Source organism: Contarinia nasturtii, unplaced genomic scaffold (assembly GCF_009176525.2).
Source record: "Contarinia nasturtii isolate CC-2019 unplaced genomic scaffold, AAFC_CNas_1.1 Cnas_scaffold_630, whole genome shotgun sequence".
Classification (NCBI taxonomy): domain Eukaryota; kingdom Metazoa; phylum Arthropoda; class Insecta; order Diptera; family Cecidomyiidae; genus Contarinia; species Contarinia nasturtii.
The window spans coordinates 450,777-466,424 of NW_022197981.1; the positions used below are offsets into that span (position 1 = coordinate 450,777).

Genomic DNA, 15,648 nt, shown 5'->3' on the forward strand with positions numbered 1-15,648 from the left:
ATACAAAATTCAGTTACCTGTCCCATCACCATTTCTGGTGCAGAAAATTCTAAATTCGATGGAGGTAGAATTGTGTTACGATTCAGAGTGCCAAATGTTTCACCGAAATCAATCAGTTTCAATTGTTGTTGTTGCACAACATATATGTTTTCTGGTTTTATATCCAAGTGGGCTAGGTTACGTTTATGCAGCCAATTTAAGGCATCTGACAATTGTAGCATATAATGCACTACGACCGCTTCAGTATATGTGTCCATTTGACATATGTAATTGAATAGCATCGGACCTTGAACACTGCGCAATTGAAAGAAAGAAAGAAGAAGAGAAGAAAAAAAAACAAAGCTATAGATAGAAACTTCGATTTGAAAGATGATAAAAGAAATAGAAAATGCACATACAGTTCCATAACGATAGTATCGATTCCTTGAAGCGGTGCATTCTCAAACAATGCCAGTCCACGAACAATATTTGGATGTGATGACGATGCAAGCAATTTATATTCCTCTTGTGTTATGGTCAAATCTTGATGTTTTCGTGAAATTTGTTTGAGCGCAACCTTTTGTTCGGTTACCGAATCGGTTGCAAGGCGAACAATTGAAAAACGCCCACGTCCTAGCTCTGATAGCGAAGTGTATCGATTATTAAATTGTTGCTGTTGCCACATATGCTGTTCACTGAGCGGCATTGTGATCGATGCACTTGGTAAACTTGTAACATTTGTATTTGGACAAAGTAAACGGAATGTATAACTTTCACCCGGTGTCAATCCGCTCAAAATATATCGTGCCCGTACGGGTTTATCATCTTTTATAATCCAATTATTGGTGCCAGTTCGGCAATATTCGATAATATAACTATTTGTTGTTGATGATGAAAAGTCCCAACTAACTCGAACCGATGTCGGATTTACAATTTCAACATAAACATCTTTGCAATGGCATTCATCTTCATTGTCAACTGTGTCAACGGTTGACATTACAACGGTAAGACCGATTGCACATTGAATGACACCAAACGGATTTGAAGCGGTCAAAATGTAAACACCACTATCTTTTGGCTCAACTTTATTGATATGCAATCGTGCCTCACCCGAACTTGAGAATGTTGTCTGATATTTTATCGACGAATTTGTTATAATCTTTGAATCTGGTTCCATCTTACGCCAAACAGTTTTTGCATTCATTCCATTTCGAATGTGACAACTTAGGACAATTGATTGACCGGCTTGTGCCATTTTATCTTTGGTGCGTGATATTATTTCGGGTGATACATTATTACTATTGCTTATGTCACTTTCGTGTCCCATTGTTAACGATTGATTAAAATCAAAATTTAAATTAGTTAAACTGTAGTGTTGAATTGAAGGTGATGTTGTGTGCGGCCTTCGGCTATGAAAATCAATTGTTTTTTCTGGAATTATCTGAATAAAATGGAATTGAAGACGAGAAATAATAATGAAATGCAGAATAAAAAATAAAATCAAAAAAAAAAATGTAATTGCAAACAAATGGTTGTGTTAGAGAATGGGAATTTCATACGAATTTACAGGGTACAGAAAGTAAATCAAACAATATAATAAATAACAAAAACACTACTATACCATACCAAATTCAAACTCTTATACTCAGACCATCGGCGATGTTGTGGTTTTATTTCATTCTGCCCAACATCCTCGAGAAACATACTTAATTCATGCCGTTCACCAAAGCTATCAACTATTTTTAAAGCAATTATAAGTTTCATTTTAAACGTGTTTAAAAAAAATCCAATTTAAATTATATGCTCTAACAAGTCCGAACAAAAAAAAAAACAGTATTCAAACAAGAAATGGAACGAGGAATCAAAAGCCTGCATGAATTTAACGCTATAAGAAAATGACGATAATTTATTTAATGAGTCAATACTATTCGTGAACATCGATTCCATCTTCTGCAGACGGTTTCGATAGTTTCGATGCATAAAATCGCATGCTCAAAGTATGCATGTATGCAAATATCAATTGATTTTTATGTGGCAAATAGCTCGTGTCATTTTCTATGTTCATATATTTACCTCTCGGGTTTGACGAATTGATTAAAATTCGTGTAACATTTTCCATTTTACTATATGTGGCTGGATGAGTTTTCAAATCGGTTGGATGTATGTTTGAACTTTCCGTTTTCACGTGGCCACATTCAATTGACTCCTTTTGTAATTTTTGATGGTCTTTTGGTTTATGGCTTACGTATTTTGCACTTTTTCTATCATCATTTGAATTATCAATGGTTTGATTATGTTTGTGCTTTTTGTCATGGTTGTGGTTTTGACGATCACTTTGATTGTGATTATTCGATTGGAATATACTTTGGATGCTATCAAGGATGTGCAGCGTACGTTTCGATGAATTCGGTTTTGACACCATACTAGCATGATTATGCGGTGCGCACACGTCGTACGATTGAAGTTTAAGTGGTAGTGAGAGTTTCTAAATTCGTTGTTGTGAAAGAAAAAGACAACCAATTATGTTGTCGCCACAAAAACAAAATGTTTCGTAAAATTATGATGAGTGATTCAGTTTTCTGCTGGTTTGAAGTTTTAATCATGGAATCGTTAATTTAAAATCTGGTTAGATCGTACATAAAAAAATATTTGTGAAATTAAGCTTTTTCGTGATATACAAGTTTATTCTGTTTGTTGGAGTTTTGGACGAAAAACAGTTAATTAAGCGATGATGATTCTCATAAGCCAATTGCGAACTGATGATCGAGTTTCATGTAAAATTATTTTTGTTGGAGGCAAGCGGGTACATGTGATGAAAAAAACCCAAAAAATGTTAACAATGCCCAGAAGGACTCATAATACCCCAATGCACGCTTAGCTGAAACATGACTTGCAGCAATATTTATTTTGATTGAACTTTATAGCATTTACAGTAGTTTATTTCGTTGCTCTTCCATAAATACCTTCAAATATTAGTTTTTAGATTATTCTATTTTGATTTTGACGTTAAAATTCGACAGCTAAATCACTTTTTTGTAAAAATGCAGATATGTTTTTCTTCGAAGAAGGTAGATTTATTCTTTTTCTTTCTAACATTTCAATTATTTCCATTCCGATACTAAGCGCACATGAAGTCTTGTTTAGTAATGACTTGTTTCAGTAAATTTCTTAACTAACACAATTATTCTTTTTAATATCTTTGTAAGAAATGAAAGCGAACCCAATAAAAAAAAATTGCACGTTTAAATATGAAATGTTGAAAATAAAAAAAAGCTTGTATGAAAATTAATGAAATAAACATCTGATGAAATAAAATAGAAAAAAAAAAATTAAATTCTACTGCATGCGACAGACTAAATGGGAATTTTAATAGTAATCTACGTATTAACGGATCAAAGCTGTTTTTTTTAGTTGAATATTTCGGACAATCAATGGACCACATAGCAAGTGAATGTTTCTTATATATTTGCAATTTCTATCAAATTCAAATACAATATTGAAATTGTTAATCATTTATTATTCATTGATTGTCGAAAATATGTTGGGTCTTTTTCTCAAAATCTATATTATTTTCTTAAATACAATATTTATCGAAGGCCTTGGAATAAAATATCATTACATATGACCAAACGAACGAAAAGCAAAAAAAGTAGAAAAGACATAATAACAAAATGAACTTTTCCATTTTTTTAGTTTAAACAAAACATGATTCTTATTTTTATTACCTTTGTTAGTTATTTTATTAGCATTTAAAATAAGATTATGAATTAGTTTGAATAGAAAACATTTTAATAAATCTATATTGTATTCCAAATGTACACTTTATTCTTATTATTAATTCGTTTTTATATTTGGCATTATTTAGATAAAAATCCCAAAATGTATTTAAACTGTTTACAATTCAAAGTTTGAGCCAATTCTATCAAGATAAGATATTTGTCAATTCATCAATTCATTTATGGGAATAATATGAATTATTTCGTGTTTTTTTGTACTAAAAACTTAAAAACTTGACACATTGGGATTTTTGTTTTCTAAAAAAAAAATGCAACTACCAAACAATTTATATGAAATCCATTCTGTATTGAAGCGAATCCTTAACTTTATGTAGAAGCCCTTACCTTCTGACTATGTTCATTATTGTTGCTTGATGATGTTGATGTGGTAATGCTACTGCTGCTGCCACCAATATCTGGTGCCGGTACGGAGATTGTTTTTCGTAAAAAATTATTACTGCGAAACATTGAACTGATTGTGCAATTTTGTTTTGACATAAACGAAAAGAAACAAAATCAAAAGAAAACAACGATCAGAAAATAATTAAAACAGAAAATAAAATCAAATAATCACAAAAATACAGATATTTATACAAAAAATAATAATAATAAGCACTGAATTAACAACGGAAAAAATTATATGTTACACATTAGTTTTGGTAAGCTACCTAGATAATTGTTCCTTATAAATGTTAGTGCTAGAAAATACTTTTGTAGAGAGGAATAAAATTGAAAGGTAAACGATAATTGGTAAAATCAGAAAACGAAATATGTTTGATAAAAAAAGAAATCATAAGAAATGAAAAGCGTTTGTTGTTTTTCATATCTTTTGACATACATTTCTGTATTTTAAATATCATGCATAATACTTGGTTCAGCCCTTTTTTTGTGTATAAGACAAATGGTGGTAATCGTATTATTGTATTTAAATATTATTTTTATTATTATAATTTATTTTCATTATTTTTCCAGTGTTTTGATGCGATATTATTCTTAGAATACTCATTTTTTTTTCTTGTTGAATTTATGTTAAATAACTTTGTGTTTTATGCTATTTTTTGTCAATTTGTTTTTTTTTTTTTTTTTTGGTTTTTATTAATTGATAATACATTTGATTATATTTTAAATTTACAAACGTGTGACAGACGTGATCATCAAAATGCATATCATTTTCATTTGTTTGACTTATGAATTCATTTTCTAATTCAGGTTGCTTCCATCAAACTCATTTATTTATTTCATGCTATATACACCACAAATGTTGTATTGAATATTTCATTCAATTCAAACCTCCTTTGTATTTATCATAAATATCAATAATAAGTATATATAGAAGAATAAACCTGGTGGACATTTAAGGTTAAATATATAAGGTTTTTTTGTTTGTTTGTTATCAATTGTAATGTTTTAAGTTTTCTTTTAAATGCTACAATATTAATGAATCTTCTTTCTTTTCGTAGCACAGTGCGTCATGACGATCTATAGTGTTTTTTTTTTTTTTGTTTTTGGTTTTGCTATCAGTACTTTGTATTTTGAGGACAAGGATACAGTGCATGAAAAAAAATCGAACTGTATTCTATCCCATACTACACCAGAGCATAAACTGCGATGAGACATTTAACACCAAAGTGTCAAGTCAGACACACACACAAGCTCTATCAAGAGTATTGCATTCCAAATCATATTGAACCAAAATTATGAGAAAATTCGTTGAGTGGCGAATGGATAAAATTCGCAAAATTAAAAATGTATTTAAGCATTTTACAGAATTAGGCAAATAATACAACACCGAAATAATGTCTTTTTTTCGTAGCCAGGATACATACATTTTATGCAATGACACAGAGATAATTAACGGCATTGAATTTGTCACATTCTACATGAGTATTTAGTTAGTTCATCTCTATTCATTACACCATGGCTAAAATTCTCGCATTAAGAATTCGAAATTAGTATCAGAAAGAGAGCATGTATTGAATGGCGAAACGCACATTATCACACACATTCGAAACGAAAGAATTTTTTTTATTTCATATAAAAGACTCACCAATGGAAATATATATATATACACAATTTTGTGTGCATGCCACTTATGCTTCGCCTGTGGATTTTTCTGTGTCATTTGAATTGGCCACTTTGTATGTATATATTTTCATACAGCGGTTCGTATTGGTTTCATATTTCATTATTGGATATATCAATTAATGTCCCGTTTGCATTTTAATCATACGAATTTTTTTTCCTAAAATCGCCGCGCTCAATTTTGGATTAGTTTCAAATTCAATAAAAATTTTGCTAACTAAAGGACTAAGTAAAATTTAAATTTTTGGGAAACGGGACAATTTCTCAGTCGAAAATTTCATCTTACATAAGTTGAGCATTTCACTTCTCTCATTTCAGTTGGTCTTTTCAAGTAAAAATTAGACACATTTTTATTTATAAAAATAGCTAAGTTCACACCTAATCATCCATACAGTTTTGTTTCTTTTTTCATTTATTTTTTGGTTTCATTTGCAATGAGTAATATATGTTTGAGTTATTTGAAATATATAAGAAAAAAATTTATTTATGAAAAATGCTAACATTTATAAATTTACCGCTTAAATATATTTTGAAAGCGTGGCAATTTCTTTAAATGGATTGTGGATTTGATTTTTTTTCTTCTTCTTGTAAATTGGATTAAAAAATTATTGCTTTTTATTTATTTATTTTTATTTTTTTTTTTTTCATTCCATATTGATTTCGATTTGTAACTGATGTTTTTTACATTTGGTTTTCATTCAAAGCTGAACACGATATGGTTACACCATGCGGACTTTAATTAGGAACAAATAGTCAAATTGCTGTCTATCAAAATTTATATTTTGTTCGAGCGATTTGTACCATACCTATATTTTTTGGTGTGAATCAAAGGACATCGATTCATTGTCTATAAGAAATACAATGATTTTGGCATGTTGGCATTATATTGAACGTTTTTAAATGTTAATAGGACCGTTAACTCGTAATTTCGTCAGAAATATTTTTAAGTAGACGAAATATTTCATCCAATCAATGGAAATGTGGGTATGATGGCTTCTTCCCAAACATTCTTCATATTAAATCTATTTTTAAGTTAGACTGATAGTCATTCTTTTATATAGCGTTGATTCTCTATACAGTCCATGTACAGAGTGCGTTTTTATACGATGACAAAAAATAGTGAAGCATGAAATTTAATGGCAATATGAAGAATCGTTTGAATGTTTATTAATTTTTGGAACATTATATGCAATTACTACCCATAAATGTGCACGTCAGAGATTTAAAAAAAAAATGTTGCCTTTTTTTCAATAACGGATTTGAACAAAATAATTAAAAATAACTCGGATCTCTTTTGAATCCCATTTCTATTGTGAATTTTAATTTAATAATGCTTATTTTCCAAAATATGTCATGTGATTCAGTCATTCATTCGGTTGTTTTATGTGAATATTTCTGATTTTTCCAATTTCGTATAATATTAACCACAATATACTTCTAAATTCTAAATTACAGACTGCATGTTTTATGCGATGTTTGCCAATGTTTTATGAGCACATAATAGAGTACATCGTATTTAGTTTGAGGATAAGGGAGAAGAGTATATGAGAAATGAATAAGATTTATTTTAGATAACTCACGATTCCTTCATTCGTTCTTTTTGATACTCTATGGGACTTTGGAGTGCTTTCAATAAATCATATTGCCTTTGCAGTATGTTCTTTATAGTGTCCACCCATTCATGCCATTGGTCATTTGTTTGTGTGGTTATAATGTAGCAAATTTCTTGGCGTTGAGGATCGGTTGAACGCAACATGAATCGATTCTCGGGCAGTTCTTCGATTATTGCCATTTTGTTAAACTAACGAAAGACAAAAACAAAAATGCGATTACATTTCGGAAAATGATGAAACGTTTCATGTGGATTATTAAATCGTTACCTGAATATGATTTTTGTAAGTATAAGTTGGATTCACGAATTGTGTTTTCTTTCCATTAATTTCCGAAAAGATGATACTTTGTTGGAACAAAAATACTTGTAGTTCACGTGGTTTAATCGCAACGCTTGCGTTACGTTCGGCATTGTTGGTGCCCTCTGTACAAAGTAGTGGACCATGCAACAGTAAATTACCCTGAGCAGTTATTTTCCCTTCGAATTTTTCTAAACGACCCACGTCCATCATGTCATTTGCTTCTTTTGGAACAATCTGCAAAACAATTGCATTTTATATTTGACACACGATGGGACACACAATATTGATAATATGATGAATGTGATGTGCTTACCTTCATGACATACATAGCATCCCGTAAACCTGGAAGTTCCTGTACAACACCAGCACGTTCAGAGTGTTTATAAATATCCCTTAACAGTAACTCATACTTCATAATCCTTTGGATTGGTTTTATCAATAGATCACATAGCTGTACAATAATCAACAACATTTTAAACGGTGCTATTTAATTAATAAATGTTTTAAATACTTACAAGTAATTTATGCTTGAGCTTGAGCCTAATTTCTTCAAAATAACCTAAATGCTTAGCCACAATGTGCTCAGAAACGGGTTTATTTCGGCAATAAATCACATACATATGAAGTTTTCGTTCACAACGCTTTATAAGTGGTCCTAATTCTACACTATTTTGTATACAATTTTTGAGCGACTTCAAGAAAAAGCTAAAAGAAAACGAATCCAATCATATTGTATAAGCACGCGTATCATATATACCATTTTGTTATTTGTTAGAAATTTAAAATACTTACTCCCTATGCCATTCGTGAATTGCTTCAACATTTCCAAACACCATGCGCTCTTTGCCGCCTTTCAAGTCATCTGGCATTGGAATGTCACTATCTGGATCACGAATTTCTCGTATGTATCCATCGACAATCAATGATAAATCCTGCACGTATGTCTCTTCGGTATGAACAAGCTCTTTGAGGGCATACATTCGCTTTCGCATCGATACTTCAATGTCATTTTCCTGTAGATTATCATCATTATCGCCATTTGCATTGCCTGCAGCAGCTGATGAAGATGACGAATTAAATTCAGAGCCATCGTTTGATGATTTAACCAGTTTGAATTTTGTACTTTCATGTTGTTCCTATTTATGATGAACATTTTTTTTATTGAACAAAATAAAGAAAATAGTTGTATTAGCTCAAAAAACGTGTTAAACGTGTCGTAGTTATTATTTATCTAAAAAAAAAGTTTTGTTTCAAAAATCCAACAAATCATTCACTTCAATTGAAATTTTATGCTTTATTTTTAAGTTATTGTACCAAATACGGTTCATAAGCGTAGAATGATCGATTTTTGTTTAATTCAGTTCCTTAGATTGAAGTGAATGTGCTTGCATCACTTCAATTAAAACAAAACAAAAGAAAAACAATTAAAAACACTTTATTAAAGAATTCATCTTCCAAAAACTCGGCACAATTGCTCATATATCAGTGAATGTTAAAATATTTCACAATTATCTGCCAAATTCTCAAAATAATGAATGGACCATGTAAATAAATTAAGGGAAAAAGGGCGCAGTTTTAAGTTAGTAATAAATAGCAATTGTTTTCGATTATTGCATAAAATGGAAAACATGATGATTATGCCAATACCATGCAGACATAGTTTAACCGAATCCAATCGAAGTAAGTGCAAACCAAATTGATTAGTAACAAAAAAATCTGTAATAAGCTGATAATTGGTCGAAACCATCTATTGTTTGGTGGGTAATATGCCGAAAAGTCCAATGACAATTTAGCTTATTTCAAACTTTTTAAAAATAGAAAAGATTTCTTATTCAAATTTTGCATGCAAATCATATAAGAAAACAACTTAAAATTGTTGGAAATACCATGCCAAAAGAATATAGTAAACGCGTCTAACTACTGTTACAAGAGTCCCTAAAAAGACAATGGAATTAGTATGGAAATGCATTTCAATCTTCTTCTTTTTTCATGGTACTACATGCCATTTACATGATTCATGTAAGAAAAAATATGAAATGCATTCATCACACATCATAATTATCATTGTCTTTTTATGCATATGTTTATTGTTTCTGTTTTCACTACACAACAAGCGGATTATGATTAAGAAAATTCAGTAATGATGAGAGTACCATTTTCTCCTTAACTATTTGTTCAATTTCTTCTAAATCAGTGGTTGCATTTCCTTCCAGCGTTTTCAACGATAATGAAGAAGTCTATAGGCGAAGAACATGATGTGTTTTAAATTCAGTTAAAGAAATGTTTGAATGTTGTTTTCAATACAAAATCTAAATAGTAAAATACTATGGGGACCTCCTCTCTCTCTCTCTCTCTCTCTCTCTCCCTCAATCGTTTCACACGTTTGAATCCAGAGAGAGGGAGATAGAGAGTATTTACATATTGAATTAAAATCAAAATTGATGAGCGATTGATTTTTATGCTGTTTTATTTCAAAATGATATTCAGGTGACTTGAGACCGGTTACATAGCTTTTGATCATGATATGATGGTGTTACAACAATGAAGAAAATTTATATAAAAATCCAATTGAACTAAAGGTTAAGAAGAGTATAAATCATTTCATATCACCAAATTTGTACGATGGGATGAATTGCGTGCATAAATAATCGATAAAAGATTTTTAAGATAGAATGTGAAAACGCTAACAATATTCGTTCTACAATCATTATTATTTTTCGAACAATAAAATTGAACGACTGATTTTTGTGATTGAGTAAACTCAACAGAGATACAATATTTTGAAACAATTTGAAACAAAAAAAAACAAAATTTATCCCAAAAATATGTCTCAGTCAGCGGGGGGCCTGTATGCCTCTCATCGCCCATCACCAAATTCATTTTGTTTTGAACATAAGGAAAATCGATTACAGTGTACTAGAGATTCTATGCATAACACCGATTCAAATACTCACGCGTTTGCATGGACTGTGTTCAACCACTGACGACGCAACGACCGTTGGTCCATTATTAATGATCGCTTGCGAATCCTGTATCGGTTTCATGGGCGGTGGTAATATAACCTCTTCTTCGTTTTCAGCTTCCGTTGGGTGGCTCATTTGAAGTTGTTGTGGTTGATCATGATCGGTTTTATGATGTTGATCACTGCCCGATTTATCACGGAATCGACTTATATTTGTCTTTGGTGCCAATGGTTCCTCTTCAGCTGTCACCGATGTGGCCAGCTTGAACACCTTTTCGGATCCTTTCTTCAAGAATGGTCGCTCATTCGGCGCCGTTGATGACGATGCTGACGAAGATGGTGCTGTCGTTTTGTCCACTTTTCCCTGAGATAGTTTGCGAAGTGGTGGCGGAAGCCATTTTCTTCTATAATACAGAAATAAATTATATTTTTAGTCAGTTTCATGAATACTTTTAATGTTTTATCGGAAACACAACATTTTCGTTCAATTCAGTTTAATTGTTTTTATTCGCGTGTGATTGACGACTTGACAAATGCATGTCAAGTGCTGTTTTCGTTTATCATTTTTTTTTTCAAATAAACATTTTGGCATTTAAATGAAATTCCATGACTCTCTCCAGTCATTATAATATTCACTTATTGAAATAAAATATGAATACCTTCGATGACAAAAGCAACAAATGCAACAAACACATGTAAACCAATCACTGCACATTGATGCGGTGTATTGAAATCAATTTATTGTAGACAATTGATACACAAATTCAAGGGATAAAATGAACAAATTTAAAATGGATGTAAACTTAAATTGAAATGTAGTGAATTCAGTGAATTTATTTATCAAATATGAACCGTACAATCGTCTACATGTAGAAAAATACAAATAAAAATATTAAGCATACTACACTCGACTCGAACAAATCGTCGACCACTAATACACATTTTTCAACTGGGTACATAATTGCTGATAATAATGGAATACTCGAAAAGAATATTCTAAGGAACTTGAGCGTAACGATACGGAAAATTTCAAAAATATAAACTTGATTTGGTGCGATTTTGGTTTAAGTACAATCCAAGGTTTACTACATTTTAAACGACAGATCACCATACAAAACTATACGAAGAAGGTTTCGTGAACACATAAGTGTTTAGAGTTTCGTTGGAACTTGTTGAATCCATAAAACAGTTTTATTTTTCTTTTGAAAAAAAAATTAAATGCCCTTATCGGCGGAAAGGAAATATGCCGTAAGAATATCGTGTAAATACATTCAATACTCACAACTAATGCTACAAATGAATTGTAGAGGTTTATTTAACCAACTAAAAACGCAAACACAATCAGCCATTCTCAAGTCAATACCAATTTTATATGTTATAGCCATTCAATTTCTTATCGATTTCACAAATTTGTCGTGCGGTTTATTTGCGATAACACACGGCATACAAAAAATGCTTACATTGTTGGAACAAGAATAAACATTAATAATTGAGTACTGCCGACGAAGGAAGTTTAAACATAATTTTAATGCAAAAAAATATAACTTCGTCGTTGATACACAAAAAACATTTGAAGAAGAAAAAAAGAAACTGATAAAAATATTTAAACTACTTCAGTAACTGGAAATGAATATCCAATGAATTTGTTATGTCTCTTTAATAACACTTCAATTTGTCTCAAAAAGTTTATTATTGGTTAAAAAATAATTGAAATATAAATAATTTTTCATTTTCATGGCCAGTTTGGTGCATATTTTCGGAATAATAAACACATTACCTTGCAGAACTACTTTTATGTTACGATTGCAATAAGTCAACTCGACTTGTTTTTAAAGTGATAATTTCAATGGCACTTGTCATTGGAAAATTTTTATCTATGACCAAACTTCTGTCGTTTTACTTGAGTAGCTCAAGCTCATGATTCGGAACTGTGATTATTAACTATTGTAGAACCATTCAACCGACGTGAATCTACATAAAGGTAAAGGTTTTTCTGATTTCAATTACCCCCAAAAGAGATCGTATGTACTTGATAAACATCTTGTTTATTTAAAGTGATAATTTTCACAGACATGATCTATCCGCACTTTTTATGAATCAGAATGTCTTCGAAAACATTATAAAGTCAATAAAAATTCACTTAAAAACGGCGTGCTATGAATTCTTTGATCATATTTTCGTCCAATTTCATCATTTTTTGATGACGTTCCGAGTATTTTGAAGAAATTTTTGAAAATTAATTCAAGTTCAAGGACATAATGTTTAAAAAAAATCATTTTAAGATCTGAAATTTGTGAAGACACTTACCCGCTGAAACCTCTGCGCTTGTTAATAGGTGACGCTGTTGTGGCCGCAGCATTTTCTGTCGATAATGTTAGATCTGCAAATGTATAAACGAAAACAAAAAAAGAAAACATGAGAAAATATTGTACCATATTCAGATAACCACTAAGCAATAGAATAAAATGTCCAATTTCAGAAGAAGAAAAATGCTGGCCATGTAAATTGTACATGGGACACGTTATATTTTCTATTCACTAAATTCATTAATATTAAGCACGATTCTCATTTACCGTATGCTATACATTTATATTATTTTGATACATGTATATAAATAAAAATGTTCTATTTTTACTCAGCTTCACAAAATCTATACATGAATACATATAATTCCATTTAAAATTCGATCTATAAATATTCGTAATAAATTTGTTGTGCTATGGCGTCGATGTGTTGTTTTTTTCATCTTCGTCGTCTACAATTCCTTTCTCTCTTAATCTCATAAACTACTTTTTATTAATAATTTTTCGAACGCAAAAATGTACAATATGATTTAAGCACATTGCTGCAGCTTCATATAAAGAAGAATTATCGTCATTCGGATACGAACCATGAATGTTATACATTTTAGTACAACGATAAAAGCTACAGTTTATCTCAATTTTGGAATTCGATGAAAGCATAATTTGCTTCGAGATAATTCGGCTAGTAACTGGTCAATGTCACAAACAACGAAATTCTTAAACCTTCATAACATATTTGTTTTATGTGATACTCAATACTAAACTCAAAGATTATGACCTAACAAAAATTCGAACTCATAAAAAAAGCTTGATTGAAAATAAACGCATAATTCGGTTAATCGTCAAACAAACTGTGTCAAAAGTTTTCTGAATACAATACATTGTTATAAGTGCATAGAATTTATACAATACAATTAAAAGTGGATAAATTCATGTTGAATTATGATTGTGATTGACTTCTTTTCGGATTCGATATAATGTTCGTTCGGTCTACTTTGTGATTTGTGTGTTTGTGTGTGTATACAATTTGTTTCAAATATGATGGCTAATTATAGTTGACACGCTTCAATTGAACGTTGAAACAGAATCAAACCTTTGTAATAATCAACCGGAACAACCACTTTTGTCACTTACTTTCAATTTGTGAATTCAGTTGGGCACCACTGTCGCAATCATTGTAAGTTATAATCGGGCATTTGATGGTGTTCTGTTCACATGATGATTGTGTGCCTGGTGCACAATCTATACTTGATGTTGAATTTGAATTCGAACTTTTATCATTCAGACTTGATTTTGACGACGTTCGACCGCGACCAAATTTTCGAAATGAAAATCGAGGTCGCAAACCAAATGATGAATTATCACAACCAGCACTAAGGCTTATATTGTCCGTGCTTACATTAGTGCATTCAGTTTTTGTTGACACAATTAAGCTCTTTGTTTTATGTTTCCGTTTGTTCTTTTTTGATAATTTTGAATCACACATTCCGTCGCCACCAACATTGTCAACCGAATCAATCGTCGCCATTGAATGAAATGTTTATTCAATATTATATGAACACAATAACCAACATTTATGCGAATTTAAGTCAAACGCTAACGGCTATTCAGACTTAAAACTGTTTCACAAAATTGCACAAATTGAAATAATGACACATATAGACACCATCTAGCTCAAATCATACTGTTTATGAGTGCTCACAAATTTCGGCGATAAGATGTTGGGAACTACGGTGACTCATTCAATACGGATGCATGTTCTATTTATGGGCATTTTTTTTTCTCAAGGAATAATCATTACGACATTTTAAAAACATTTACTGATTCATATTCGAGTGTCAAATTTACGTCTAACTTCAAGAAATACCAATATTTTTCGATTGCTTTGTTTTCTTTTTCTGCGCTTGCACAAACACCATTTCAACAATTAAAATCCATTATTGGATTTAATTTATACCAAATATTGTTGTTTTTTTTTCTTTCAAATTTCAATGTCTCGCATTCGATTTGACTTTGTTTTGTGTCTTTATATTTCGCCAATGTTCGAAGTGACTTGAAAGTGACAAAATCGCTACTGTGTATATATCAAATTCAGCGTAATAGAATCATCTTCAATTTATATTTCATTTGAATTGATTTAGAACCTTCAGTTTGTTTGTTTTTTTGTTCGTTTTTGAAGCACCCTTGATTCTCGTACTTTTTCAATTTCAATGGTTTTATTCACCAATTTTATTGCACACCACATGTGTTTCAATAACAATTTCTCCCACTTAAACAAATCACGTTTTATTATATTAATTGCATTTAATCGAAATGATATTTCTGCGAAATTGCATAATATCAACAAATAAATTGTACAATCACAACATTCGGATCACAATTTAGTTATGTGAAAAAGTATCGTTGCAATTTTCACCATGCTCATAATATGAATCCGACTGTAAATTCGATATGTCAATCAATAAACAATGATAAAATGCACGGCTATTATGGTATTTAGTACTTGAATGTTTTCGGTGCGATTTTTAGCATGTGTTAGATTATTGCCTTTGAAACAAACTTTTTTTTCACTCTATGCGCGCGTACTAACAAACGAAAATAAACAGACGACTATCAAATTACACTCGAGCAGA

The 15,648-nt window shown here is 30.9% G+C and overlaps 1 protein-coding gene across 8 annotated transcripts in view; it reads right to left on the minus strand.

Moving 5' to 3' along the window:
- LOC116340205 (kalirin) overlaps positions 1–15,648 on the minus strand; it is a 33,724-nt gene that overhangs the window by 546 nt on the left and 17,530 nt on the right. For 4 of the 8 annotated variants that reach the window (XM_031766543.1, XM_031766539.1, XM_031766540.1 and 1 more), the window contains 13 exons: positions 13,020–13,092; positions 10,705–11,116; positions 9,904–9,987; positions 8,543–8,886; positions 8,266–8,455; positions 8,064–8,201; positions 7,718–7,984; positions 7,418–7,638; positions 4,101–4,227; positions 2,053–2,464; positions 1,606–1,715; positions 399–1,420; positions 18–294 (listed from right to left, as the gene is read on the minus strand). In XM_031766543.1, the coding sequence (XP_031622403.1) occupies positions 18–294; positions 399–1,420; positions 1,606–1,715; positions 2,053–2,464; positions 4,101–4,227; positions 7,418–7,638; positions 7,718–7,984; positions 8,064–8,201; positions 8,266–8,455; positions 8,543–8,886; positions 9,904–9,987; positions 10,705–11,116; positions 13,020–13,092 (3,677 nt within the window). Of the gene's footprint in view, positions 1–17; positions 295–398; positions 1,421–1,600; positions 1,716–2,052; positions 2,465–4,100; positions 4,228–7,417; positions 7,639–7,717; positions 7,985–8,063; positions 8,202–8,265; positions 8,456–8,542; positions 8,887–9,903; positions 9,988–10,704; positions 11,117–13,019; positions 13,093–15,648 lie in introns of those variants that run through there. The other 4 variants (XM_031766542.1, XM_031766546.1, XM_031766545.1 and 1 more) reach the window with 4 other exon arrangements.